Source organism: Syzygium oleosum, unplaced genomic scaffold (genome assembly GCF_021117445.2).
Source record: "Syzygium oleosum isolate NSW1041296 unplaced genomic scaffold, Sole_v2.1 Sole_v2.14, whole genome shotgun sequence".
NCBI lineage: Eukaryota > Viridiplantae > Streptophyta > Magnoliopsida > Myrtales > Myrtaceae > Syzygium > Syzygium oleosum.
Window position 1 is genome coordinate 9,268,902 of NW_026607498.1, and position 13,728 is coordinate 9,282,629.

At 41.7% G+C, this 13,728-nt stretch overlaps 1 protein-coding gene across 9 annotated transcripts; it reads left to right on the forward strand.

The window, feature by feature from the left end:
- The first annotated feature begins 4,483 nt into the window (after nt 1-4,483).
- LOC115692273 (probable E3 ubiquitin-protein ligase RHB1A) lies at nt 4,484-10,330 on the forward strand. Of its 9 annotated transcripts, none has more exons than XM_030619076.2 (5): nt 4,484-4,625; nt 5,978-6,120; nt 7,466-7,883; nt 8,394-8,503; nt 8,601-8,986. In XM_030619076.2, the coding sequence occupies exons 2-5, from the start codon at nt 6,064-6,066 to the stop codon at nt 8,628-8,630; spliced, it is 615 nt and encodes a 204-aa protein (XP_030474936.1). In that variant the 5' UTR covers nt 4,484-4,625; nt 5,978-6,063; the 3' UTR covers nt 8,631-8,986. The 9 variants fall into 9 exon arrangements, 5 of the variants coding, with proteins under 5 accessions (XP_030474936.1, XP_056173929.1, XP_056173931.1 ...); XM_056317954.1 differs by having other exon boundaries at nt 4,522-4,625; nt 6,004-6,120; XR_008817964.1 differs by lacking the exon at nt 4,484-4,625 and adding an exon at nt 9,922-10,330 and having other exon boundaries at nt 4,683-6,120; nt 8,601-8,698.
- The last annotated feature ends 3,398 nt before the right edge of the window (nt 10,331-13,728 follow it).

The window sequence follows — 13,728 nt, forward strand, 5'->3', positions numbered from 1 at the left end:
AGAGCATACGTGATGTAACCGGTAGTGAAACTCGGGGTGACCAAGGACCTCATAGGAGGACTACTAGACCTCCAGTTTGGCTAAATGATTATGTGACAACTTTCGCTTGCATAACTGAAGAGGGAGAGCCTTGTACATATCAAGAAGCTTGTGAGTCCAGTAATGCTCCTCAATGGAGGGCATCTATGGAGGAGGAAATGGAGGCTTTACACAAAAACAAAACCTGGGATCTTGTCAAGTTACCTGAAGGACGAAAGGCTATCGGTTCCAAGTGGGTCTACAAGTTGAAAAGAGACAATAACGAAAATATTGAACGATATAAATCTCGTTTAGTGGTGAAAGGTTATGCTCGAAATCGGTATCGATTTTAATGAAATTTTTTCTCCAAGTTGTTCGTCTAACTACTATTATCTTGTGTTGAGTGTGGCATGTGCTTGACTTAGAGCTTGAGCAGTTGGATGTAAAAACAGCCTTTTTGCATGGAAATCTTGATGAAGAAATTTTTATGACTCAACCTGAAGGCTTTATTGAAGAGAACAAGAAGAGTTTGGTTTGTCGACTGAACAAATCGCTTTATGGCTTGAAGCAGGCGCCAAGATGCTGGTACAAGCGATTTGATTCTTTCATTATGAGTTTGGGGTTCAAAAGATGTGAAGCAGACCATTGTGCCTATGTTCGCAATCATGGTAATGGTGGCTTTATAATCTTGTTGTTGTATATTGACGACATGATAGTTGCGGGTACTTCGAAAGAAGGTATTGCATACCTCAAAGCTCGTTTGGCTAGGGAATTCGATATGAAAGATCTGGGAGACGTAAACCGAATTCTTGGGATGACCGTACTCAGAGATCGTGAAAATAGGAAGATCTGGATAACTCAAAAGAGCTATGTGGAAAAGGTTCTGCGGCGCTTCAATATGCAGAACGCCAAACCGGTTAATACCCCACTTCTTATTGGTTGTAAACCTGTCTTCGAAGCAGTCCTAGCACAAGCGAGAGAAGACAGAGATGGCTCGAGTACCGTATGCGTCGCGAGTAGGGAGTCTTATGTTTGCCATGGTCCGCACCGGACTGACATTGCGCAAGCAATGGGAGCGATCGGCAAGTACATGGCAAACCCGGTCGAGATCATTGGATTGTGGTGAAATGGATCCTTCGGTACTTGAAGGGTACCTCTGATATGGCTATTCATTATAGTAGCCAAAATTTACAATCGGTTGGATTTGTAGATGCAGATTTTGCGGGAGATCGTGATAGACGAAGATCTACCACTGGGTACTGTTTCTCTTTAGCTAGTGGAGCAATTAGTTGGATGTCTAAGTTACAATCTGTGGTGGCATTATCTACTACAGAGGCTGAATACATCGCAACAACAGATGCTTGTAAAGAAGGCATTTGGTTGAAGAGATTGCTTGACGAGCTAAGAATCAAACAGAAAGTCATCACTATTCATTGTGATAGTCAGAGTGCATTACATTTGGCCGTTAATCCAATGTTTCACTCTCGTACGAAACACATTGATGTCAGGTACCATTTTATTCGTGATGTAGTGGAAGATGGAGTTATCTCTTTGCAGAAAATTCACACCAACGACAACGTATCAGATGTGCTGACGAAGCCTATTGCGAGAGAGAAGTTTTTATGGTGCAAAACTTCTCTTGGGCTTGTAGTTATCACTTGATTGGTGATGGTTGGGCAAATCGGAGCTGTGAAGCCTATTCGAGAATAGTCTTCAAGTGGGAGAATGTGACACCTAAAAAATAGGGAGTAACTGTCGATGCCACTCCTCCACTACTTTAGTGCGTACAACCACCCCTCTACTTCTTTGGGAACGTGTGAAGGAGAGAGAGACAGAGAGGGAACAGTTAAGAGTTAATGTGCTTTGGGTTATTCCTCTGTTTTTTCTCTACGTTCTGGGTGAAATAGAACTTGGGGGTCTGGGTTATCTCTTGTAAGGGAATCTTGGGTGTGCAGTATCTCTGTGATTGTGAGAGTTGTACTGAGAAAAGATTCACGGTTGAGAGTGCGACCCACTGTTTGGTGTTTGTCAGGTTGAGGGGTGTGCGTTGTAATTTCTCCTGTTATACAAGTGAGTTCCGTGTGCTTGCCCCGTGGATGTAGACAGACTTATCTGTCGAACCACGTAAATTTGTGATCTCCTCTTTATTTTGCTGCACTTGTTTTGCTTATCACTTCGTGTAACGTATGTACCGGTTACGTGAGGTGAATTAGCGCAACACGAACCCGTCACTATGGCAACGGTCGAGACAAGAGGGCGATAGGGGCTGATCTCAAATTCGGCCTAAACTACATGCTATTCCGACCATGGAATGAACATCAAATCGGCTTCCGAACGAACAAAGGTCATATCCTCCTAGTCCTTTCACCGTGGACACTGTTTAAAAAAAATGATCTCTTTATTCCTTGTCTAGCAGCAAAGAAGAAGAGGAGAACAACTTCCAAGTCAAGTTATTACTTCCTTATAACTTGATCCAAAGTGATTATTTTAAGCGATTATAGAACTTTGGAACTCAGCTTTCGGAGAGATTTTCTACATGTTTCGAAAGGGAAAGGGAGGGATCACTTCGTAGTTCACGCTAGGAATGAGCACGACGTTGAGATTGGATGGCGTTTGGCGCCCGAATTTAACCAAATCGCACCAACCCAATTTGAAAAGTAGGAAGGCAAATCCTACCCTTTTCTAAAGTTCGGATTTTGTGGTTCGGTATCAAACGGGCTCGCGTACTCTAAGAATGAACCGTAAGCATGGACATTACAAAAGCATAAACCTGTGAAGCAAACGATGCGCTTAAGCAATCCCAGTTCCTTAGAGGCCCGTGAAATATTACGCGAGCACCTCGAACCGGTTAAAGTGCAGATGGTCCTAACCGACAACGGCTTGCGTGCAGCTTGTGGGTTCTGAACGGGCGACGTCTGGTTCTTGAACCGGAAATCTACCGATACCCCGACGGACTATACCAACCTGGAAGATTGTAGGTGATGGGATTGCTGAGATACGGACCGTTTGCTGTAGTTAGTCTTGTTGTGTAGTCTCCATCGTAGCAGACTTGTTTTGCTGTTCCTTGACAAGTAGGCGAACACAAATAATACTGTCTAACTTGGCTAGAAGAAAAAGTATTACAAGAGGGACTGAGAAAAATATTCAAAAATTTCAAAGGCAAATGGGATTAGTCTAGGTCAATGTTAGACAAAAATAATAGAAGACTGATACTAAGTATAACCCACAATTTAGCAGTCCAGCTTCAGCTTAGTGGGGAAAAGAATGAAAACCAAATCAAATCTCAATTATTTAGTCAAATTACTTTTTTAGACGGATAAGAATAATACGCAGATAAGATAACTGTGAAATTTCCATATATTTCAGTGTATCTTTAATAAAGAGTACATGATAGGTTTTATTAGATGTCTATCTAGATAATATCTCAATGAAAGATATGCACAATTCAAAAGGAGATATGGAGAATACCTTAGATAGATACACCATCACGAGAGATTGTGAAAAATCGAGGGAGATATCATATTATCTCTAGGAAATATCTTAAAGATAATTGTGGCTTCATTGGCGACGAAATCTCAAGATGTGGTTCACTTGAGGGCGGCGAGTCTGATCATGGTGTCGGTTTTTCGAAATGAGCAACGGAAGTATGCCGAACATCAACTAAAGGCTTCGTTTTTGGTGAAGGTCAATGTGTGGCAGACTCGATGGGCACACCTCAAGTAACAATTGCTCCAATACCAAGTCAAGATCTATGAATGAAGAGAAAAATGATATTCTGTTCATTATCAAGTGAATAATATATGAGTCTATTTATGGACTTCACATAACGACTTTCTCAAGTAACGCATCAGGATCAATCGAGTAAAATATACATGATCACGGAAAAATATACGAAATCACAGAATATCTTAAATATATCTCTAACAAGAAAGGAACCGATGATAATCCAACTTAAGGATTTTATCCACGAGTGTCTCCCGACAACATTCGATAAAGCACGCTTTATAAATAAAAATAACGCATATTATGATTTTCAAAGCGTCTGTTACGTATATAACACGAGAAAAAGCAGCACATTAAAAATTCGCAAATTTTCTCCGTATTTGTAACCAATTCCCATACATAAACTTACAATACGCGTATACATACGCCAATATTCTATCCGCACGTGCCAAGGGAGGCCTCACGTGGCCGGCGCGTGTGGGGCCGGCGGCTGACGCCGCTTCGGCAACATTCCAAGCATTCCCGCCCCACGGTCGCTCGGGTAGGCCAGCGCACGGCACCGGGAATTCAACGCACGTCACCGTCGGAATCCCCGGCGAGTACCCGCCCCACACTCGCGCACTCGCGGGCGGGCGCGTGTAGATCACATTCCTCCTTTTTTCTTTTTTATTTTCCGATTTTTTCTCGCCTTCTGTATTTTTCTTTTTTTCCTTTTCCTTTTCCTTTTTCTTTTTTCCTTTCCGTTGCCTTTTCTCCGTCTCCTCGCTCGACTGCACAAGCAGAACTGATAGCGAGCTCGCGCTTCGTGCTCCTTCTCTCTCTTTCCTCCTTTCTCTCTCTACATGCCCTGCGCCGGGATTCGATTCGGCTTCTCGTCGGCCAAGGTAATTCCGTCCGCGAAACTCCTTCAGCTTCTCCCCCCCCCCACCGGCGGCGCTACTCCGATCGGAATCGCCGGCGATCGGCCGGTTCCCCGGAGCCCGCCGGTTTCCGGTCTGCGCGGCGCGCTGCCGCCGGTTGCCGATGCGCGCGTTCCTCGCGGGGCTCGCCGCCGTGCCGGGGGAAACGAGCTCCGGCTCCGGTCGGTTCGGCGGCGAGAGTTCGGCCGTCGCTGCGGGCTTGCTGCTTCGGCGACGCGTTTGTCGATGCTGGCTCTCCGATTGTGGCTTGCTCGCGGCTGTGTTGTGATGCCGGAATTCCGAGTCTCTAGTGTTGCTAGCCTGCGCGCGCGCGTTTGCTCTGCTGAGCTGCGCCGACCGCCGACCGTAGTTATTGAATCGATAGATGGAGGCTGATGACGCTTTCGCTTTCGCTTTCGAGTTGCGTCCGCTCTCCAGATGTATTGAGCTCCTGTCGATTGCTAGGAGACTGTTAGCGGTGTGGAATTAGCGTGCCTATATCACTGACGTAGAATTTCTTATATTCGGCTGCCTCTGCCATGTTGCATTAAAGGGTGACTGCTTGGCTCCAGCTAGGAGGACTAACCATTGATACATGATGAGTTTGTACAGAATTAGAATCTTTCGAGTAAAATTGTGCACTAGCATAGGAGCCGACAATATAGAGCGGGGAATCTTCTATGATTTCTACTGCTAGCATATCGAGTGCTGCCGATGTGATCAACTAGGTGATCCTTTGTCGAGGACGGTGAAGGAAGTTAATGGAAGTATAGCAAGGTTCACTACTGGTGCAGTTCTGTTGTCTCAGAGACTTTCGTGCTATTCCATTGTTTGTTCTCACGGTGATTACTTTACCGTGGCAATGTTTTATTAGGTTCCATTAAATTGGGGGATTTCCCTTTCATTTTTCCTTTTATTGTTTTGGTTATGGCGTGCGGACTGCATGAATGCACATAATCCAGGGTTCCGCACTTGAGTCCCTCACAAATTGTTGGTCGCCATGAGATGATTTTGCATATGATTGGTTATGTTATCAATACTTATTTTCCAAGAATATGTGCAATTATGTTATTAGCAATGGCTTTGCAAGAATACGAGGCATCGGTTACTTGCTATTTTGTTTTCTTTATTTCCCATGTTCCTTTTAGTAAAGTCCTAGCTAGTATTGTAACCAATTGCATTTGAGCAATAGGTCTAAATCACAGCTTCTCCAAAACAAACTTCCTTTCTGGTCTGGTTTTCGATTTGCTTCTCTTTGCCTTTTCTCATGATATCTGCTACTAACTATTTTGATGTGCATCTAGATAATAATGTCTACATTCTTGTGTTTTATCTAGATAACTCGATTGCACTTATGTTGAACGATGGGATAAGATGAGCCAGGTGCCGATTGATAAAGCTCAGCAGTCAAAAGAATACCAATATGGGAGGTTGTTGTTGCTGTCCTAGGCCTGGACCGCCACCATTCTATCACGTCAGTGTGAGTAACTTTTTCATCTGCTCAGCCTAAGTCTTATGAAATGCTTGTTTTTGAAGAATCTTATTTAGCACAAAAGCATGTTCCCGTTATGACTGGATAAAAGTCAGTATTAGGAACTAGTAGTTGACCTTAGTTAACTTGTGCATATTCCACGAGTACATGATATGCTTTTGGCAAATGGTCAATGCATTTTAGTATGCCTCCTTTTCTGCTGAAGCCGTCATTTTTGCTGAACATCAGTATGCCTCCTTTCGTTTGGCGCTTGACCCAGGGAATTGTGTAGTATGTTATTGTACTTGTGGGCCTGTGGCCTCTCTAAGCAACAATAGTATGCATCAGTAGGAAAGGCAAAGGGCAAGGGGGGGGGGGGCGGTTGTCGGGCGTGGTTGTTCAATATTGTTGTCACCCCCACCCACAATAGCCCCGTACCAAACATGCTGGGCAGGTTTGATTGGGTCCTCCTGGGGTAGGTTTTTTTTCCTATGCCTACCATGCAGCCTCTTCGTACTATGTTTTGTCTACTTTCTTATGATTACTTGTTGCATGATATTCTCTTAATATTTTCACAATCGTTTCAGCTATTCCCAAGAGTTTCACCAGGTAATCACGTAGGCTTCTCTTAACTGCTGGCAGTAGACCTCCAATTAGGATTTTCTTGTCTATATTCTCAATAATGGTTAATGATGCTTCAATCAATTCTCAGAATATCGATTCGTTTTGCACATGTCTATACTTTCATTTACTTTTATAATGATTTTTTTTTCATCGATCTCTTCAATGGATACAGATGGTGATACTTTGCTCCTGCTTTAATTTTCAAATGATTGATCTCCATGTCACTGCCTTGTTCCGAATTTCTCATTTCTTATACTTTAGAGTACTTTGGTCATGGCATTCATTATAAGCTCCTTCGATTCTTGTAGCCAGGTGTCCACATGTAGTAAAAGTTGCATGAATTGCTTTAAGGGTAGCCTCACATAGTTCCATTGCATATTTTTTGGATGCAAATTAATTTTCACGTCATTGTGTAAGATGACAGTAATTTATGTGCCTTCTGAGTAATCTGACATATTCGGATTAAACACCAAAGACATAGTTCTGTTGCATTACTTTTCGCTTCTGTACTGTAACAAGCAGGGTTCTTGTTCTGGTTATTGTTATGTAAATCTAAGTAGAGTGGATTCAGTTTAGGCGGTTGTCATGGAAAAAGATCTTTCGTGATTTCGAGCACAAATGGTCAAAACAGCATACAACATAGATGTAATTTTTGTGAATTTATTTTCATAAGTACTTTCCTTTTGTATTATTCTCTTGAGCCTTAATCTAGTGCATATTCTCTCTGCAGTGCCCGACAGCATCCGAACAGCTTGTTCCTTTATCATCTCACCATAATTCTGCCCCTACAATCTCTTCCGGGCTCGTGGTTGATACAAATTTGGAAACTACTTCTATTGACACCTATACACCACCTCCTGCACCTTTGCCTTATGATGTGGCTTTAGGCCATCCTCAAACTCCACTGCAGCCTGAAGAAAGTACTGGCAATAAAACCGATGCATCGGTTGAGACAACTGATTCTGTTCCTGCAGAAAATGTTGGCGGCAATGTTTTAGATAAACCAACCAAATGTGGAGATTTGAAGCTATCAGACTGCAAAGGACAAGACTATGTTCTCGAAACAGAAAACGAGCCGGAAATTGAGCTCTCAGAATCCGTTAATCTTGTTAATTCATCTGCAGAGGAGTGCCCCACCTGTCTAGAGGGTAATGCATTCGGACAGCCCTAGTAGTACGCATGAAATATTTGGGATGTTCGAATCTGAGGAAGTATTGTGGTTTTCCATTTTCATTAAAAACTTCTTAGTATGTTTCCGTTTTGGTTTTTTCTTGTCAATGCATCACTTCAATTGCTTACATCTTGCTATTAAATGAGGTTGATAATTAGTTTTTTTTTGGACGTAGGTTGATAATGAGTTGAACGTGCCATATTTTTTATTTTTTTTTGTGGTGACTTTGAGTAATTCTCCTTTCTGTAGAAGATTTTTTCTCCATATTAGATATCTAAAATACAAGCACCTATGTCGTGTTTCTCCACAGTGTCCTATCACTCCATAGAATTGCTAGTGGAAAATTATTTTAGCATCTTTTCTCCCCGGATGTTAGTATGTGCACGGAGCACCATAAAGTCTGTTCTGGTAGATGTATCTTCCGCACTTCATTGTACGTTAAAACTGCTTACTTTCTAGGTGACTGATCATTTTCCTCTTTGTGCAGAATATGATGCCAATAACCCAAAAATTGTGACAAAATGTGAGCATCATTTTCATCTTGCGTGCATTCTTGAATGGATGGAAAGAAGCGATACTTGTCCAGTCTGTGATGAGGTATGTCTTGGTTGGATCTGATGCGTCTTTCATTGGGATAAGAAGAGAGAATTCATGTCACTATTGTCGCTCAGTACTTTTCGTTTTGTTGATGCAGGAAATGATTTTCAACTACCCTGTTAATTAGAGGCACCAGTGCTGTGACGCTCTCTTCGGAATTCACTGGATTGGTTTAATCAAGCGTGCACCTCGATGGTAGGATGTTCCACCATAGACAGTTTTGCATTTACATTCCTTGTGAGTTCATATAGATTTCGGGGAATGCTAGGGAAGTTGTCAAGATAGGCATGACCGATTGCTTGAGGTTCATTTTTCATTTTGTTTGGATCTTTCATACGTATAGGCAGTTCAGAGGAATTTAAGAATCAAGCATCTTTTTTGTCTGTTTCTCTGTTGATAGGGGATTGATCCGTGAAACAGAGGCAGGGAATTTCTCTGTGATATTAGGTAATTCATGTAAATAAAAATATGATTTGATGGCAATGCTTGATCAGTATAAAGGTTACTCGTAAGTTCATGAAGTCCCTCTTTTGGCCTCATGCTCCTCCTATGCTACTGCCAAGAATTCCCCGGTACTTAAGTTAACCGTTAAGAATTCCATTTGTGGGCTTTGATGCTGTGAGTTTGATTGTGAAATGTCAGTGAAATCTTTCTAAAATATTCGTGCTTTGGACTTGGCCTACGGAAAGGTAATGCTCGAGTTCCGCTTTTCTCTAATGTGAGCTTTGGGAGGTACATTTGTCTCTTCAGAGACATCCCGTAAAATTGGCATTGTCGACGTTACCATGGGAGTGGGCTGCTTAGAAAGACTTTGAATTGCTTCCATTAGTCTCTAACTTGCATCACTGATCTGAGGATGAAGCGGACTGTGCACATATTCGGCTAATGGATACTTCATTTCCGTAGCTTGCTAATCTCAGCTGGATCGCAGAACTCAAGCAGGCTGCCGAGCTAGCACATAACAGTGGATTGACTTCATATTTCTGTATCCGATAGGTTTTGTCATTACTTGTTCCATTTCACTATCACGCAGCATGCTTATATTAGTTGCGTGCGGGGAACTAACCTCTCGGCAAAGATGAAGACAACATAGGATTTGCTTTCTCATTTTTCTCGGCCTTGCTGGTCTTAAAAAGTAATTGCTTCAGTCTTTTGCTGGTGAAAATTTTAACTGGTGTTCGCGGGATGCTTGGTGATGTGTTCCTCAATCAAGTGATTAGGAACAGCTGTAGAGGAGATGCAATGCTGCCAATCCTAGTACGTTAGCTTTCATAATTTCATTTGACGGGTTCTTCACTTACTTTATGATAATTGGTCTACAAGATCTGTGAGACGACTGTCTTTCTTTACTTTTTTTTTTTTTTTTGGGATCATGGTAAGATCAATTTGAAGAGACTAATGGATCTAGGAATGTTCAGGGCGGTACGAGATATGAATGGGGCTGTCAGTGTCCTGGCAACCAGATTTCAAGTTGAGCAAGTTGATGATGCGTTCCCCCCTTTTCTCTACTTTTCCTGCTTTCGGTGCTCCACCATCACGAAGAGACAAAGTCGTTTTTGTTCACTGTCTCTGCGTCGGTCATGATATCGCTCTCATTGCCCGAACATTTTCTCTGCACTCTCAGTCTCTTGTTAATGTCATGTTCTCTTCATCGTCTTAGTAGGTCCAAAGGAGAGAAGGAGAGAAGGAGAGAGAGAGAGAGCGCAAAAAAACAAGCAAATGGTAGATCTTTTTCCCCTCGCGTACTGTTGTTGTACCCTTGATGTAACGGGGCAAATGCGAGGACTCAATCTGAGAATCTCCTTGGACAATCAAGGATTCCCGCTTCATCGACGCATCGCATCAGAAGGAGAGTCACGCGTCGTCGTGCGCTGGCGGCGATCCACCGTCAAAATCGTTTTCCAGATGTATTCTGTCGCGACTCACGTGCGCTCTAAGTCCCTACGGAACTACTTTCTCGAGGCCGCATCCAATCGCAATTGAGACGGGAAAAACTACTTGCGGCCGTCGTAAATCGTCGACATTCAACATTGGCATGCTCGCGTTTCGAGACCGACGCGACTTGCTTTGCAAATAAAAAAAAAGAAACCATTTGAGTGGCTTGATGTACGCATTGTGTGGACACATTCTTAGGCATTAGAGCAGCACATGGGAGTAATTTAAAAAAACCGAGCTCTTGCGTGCCCGATAGGATCAGCAAACTGATGATGGATGATGACTCCTATCAATCCCCCCACAACAATCCTAGCAAAAGAACAGGCCAAAAAAGAAAGCGTAACAGGACGGAAGGAAAGAAGCTATTGCGGAATCTTTAGGGACGCAAGCAAATTCGGCTTTTCTATTATTTCCCTCGGGCTCTGTAAACTCTTCGCCCTTCTCTCCTTCCGTAATCTTGATGTGCCTCCACCTCCTAATCTCCCTCCTCTTCCGCCTTTCTTTCCGGGATAACGACATAAGCAATTTTTGAACTTTAACTCAATACACAATGTAATTTTTAACTTTTTAATTTATTTAACGTGATTCTTGAACTTTAGCCTAATGTCTAATATGATCCCTGAACTTTTAGTTTGTTACATGAAAATGTTCAGTGCGGTTCTTAAACTTGAATTAATGAAAGGAAGTTCAGGGACTAAGTTGAATATGTCCCAGAAATTTTTGGGACGGCATCTAACAAATTAAAAATTCATAAACCACATTACACATTAAATCAAGTTCGAGACTATTTGTATCATTATCCCTAGCCTTTATTTTCCTCCTCCTTATCGTTTCGTACATTGAAATACTCTTTCGTGTTGTTGTTTTCCTTCTGTTGTGAGGTCCTTTTGATTTGGCATATTCCCAATACATCACCGCCCCACCGACAACGCATGGAAAATGCAACTTGACATTGTTTTTTCCCCCATCGCCACATCTTGCACCGCGTACTGAAATCCCGTCCTTTTGACCGGGCGAAAGCCATCGACATCGAGATCGCGAGACTCAATTCTGTTTGGAACCGCCCGTCGTGGACCAGTTTCTTCCGGCCGAACATGCGCTAGATGAATCTCGTGCGTTTTCTTGACGCTCGGGTCGGTACTAAAACGAGCCTTTAAATTTAACTTGACTTAATTTTTCCATTGAAATATTCCAAACTTTAATTTGGCATTTCTTCTTATTCACCGGAAACACGATCGAGACACATACTTCTCCATCACGTTATACGAAACTTTTTTCTTTCCTTACCAAAAAAAACTTTTTACTTTGCGTGGGAAACAGAAGACACGTGTCGCAAACAGATTTTTCCAAGAATTAATTTTAGCACTTGGATCGAAATTAATTTAAAAAAAAATAGAGCAAAATCCCAATCCTAATCGGATCTCGTCTTTTCATAAAGTTACGTCGGACGGACGATGAATTATTTTCCTTAAACTTGAATAGAATAAAATACGAAAAGAGGAAACAGATATTTGCACGATTGATTAGTACTTATATCGAAATTAATAAAAAAAAATAGAACAAAATCTCAATCTCAACCTGATCTCATCTTTTCATGAAGTTATGTCGGACCTCATGATTCGATACTATACGAGATTTTATGAGATCACTATTGACTATTCTAAAAATTTTCGAATCAAAGGGTGATTTATTTTTTTAGATATTTTAATAGACTTGACAGAATAAAATAAAAAAAGAGAAAACAAGCGAAGCTCTTAGAACTTAGACGACGTGGCTCTAGACTTACTTTAAAGTGGTTTTAGGAAGATGATGACATGATACGAGGGTAGACCTGGTGAACATTATTTTCAGAGAAAATGGCGTGTCAATATAGCTTTTGATTACCCTGAGTCCGACTGTAATTCAAATAGGTACTAATTGCACAGTTGTTACTAATCAATGCCTAATTTGAGTAGGTCACTAGGTCCGTAGATAATAAGACAGTGATTTTTCTTTTTTGTTCTTTGTTTTCAATGGCTAGATTTTTTTAGGAGGAGAGATTGTGGTTCTAACCTACGGTACGGTAAGCGATTTTGCTCCTCTAACGTCCTGAATACGCAAGCCTGATATTGAGGCGTGCACCTTTAATACCGTCGTGTTAGAAGAAAACGCACGTGGACTCAATATTAGGTCTGCTCCCCTTAATTCGTGAATCCTTCTGCACCTTCATCTTTGCTCTATTTTTCCAGACCAAATCATGAAAATTGCCATCACGAGATTTCTCTCTTAAGATATTCGTCAAACACCGATACGTATTGAGAGTGAGTTACCAATTAACCACCGACTTCGGTATCATTTGTTGGGAGCATGCAACAGAAACTCGATACCTTCATTCGAGAGATCTCCAAGAGAAAGCTCAAGTCCAAATTCATCAACATATCAAGTTAGATCTGTATTTACTTAAAAATTTAAGCTAATTGAGATATATCAATTGCTTCGCGTCACACCAATTTTCCAAGGTAAGACTTTTTCTAACATAATTTACGCGTTCATCTCAACAATCTCCTTTTTATGTGCAAGCTCAGTGTTAGATCTAGGTCTCTAGAGTTAGACCGTCGCGTGCGAACTCATTATTAGGTCAAGGTCTCTAGCAACAGACCGAACCATCAATGTTGCCCGATAAACCACATTGGCACGAGATTCCTTCTTTCAGAAGCCCGATACCTTCACTCGGGGAGATCATCAAGAGTGAGCCCAAGTCTGATCTCGTCGACATATCCGGCTGGATCCACGTTCACTCAAAAGCTTGAGCCAACGAGTTATGTGCCAACTATGATTTATTAACTGTTTAGCATTACACCAATTCTTCAATGTAAGACTTTTTCTAACACAACTCACGCATGTATCTCAATAATAGATTGTCGAGATGTCCGATAACCAGCCTCGACACTAACTACTGCTCAACCAAAAAAGAATAGCAAAAACCGTGAATATTACTTTACAAAAAAAACAATCACAGACGAATATTTCGTTAGACGAGGTAAAAGAAAACTGTTCAAGGAGAGTACTTGCAAAAGCATGCCTCAGAAATGAATCTGAAAAGCCATTTGAGGAGGAAAACAGAGAAGCCTTCTTTGACTAGAACAACACAAAGCCAAGCAAAGCAAAGAATTTGACCCCCAAAAAAATAAAAAATAAAGGAAAGCAAAGAATAACACTTCTTGAGGTCTTGGAGATCATGCGTAAAAGAATAAGTTTATTCTCGAGATGCATTCGCGGGTCATTTTTCAATTTCCTTTTCCTTTTGTCCT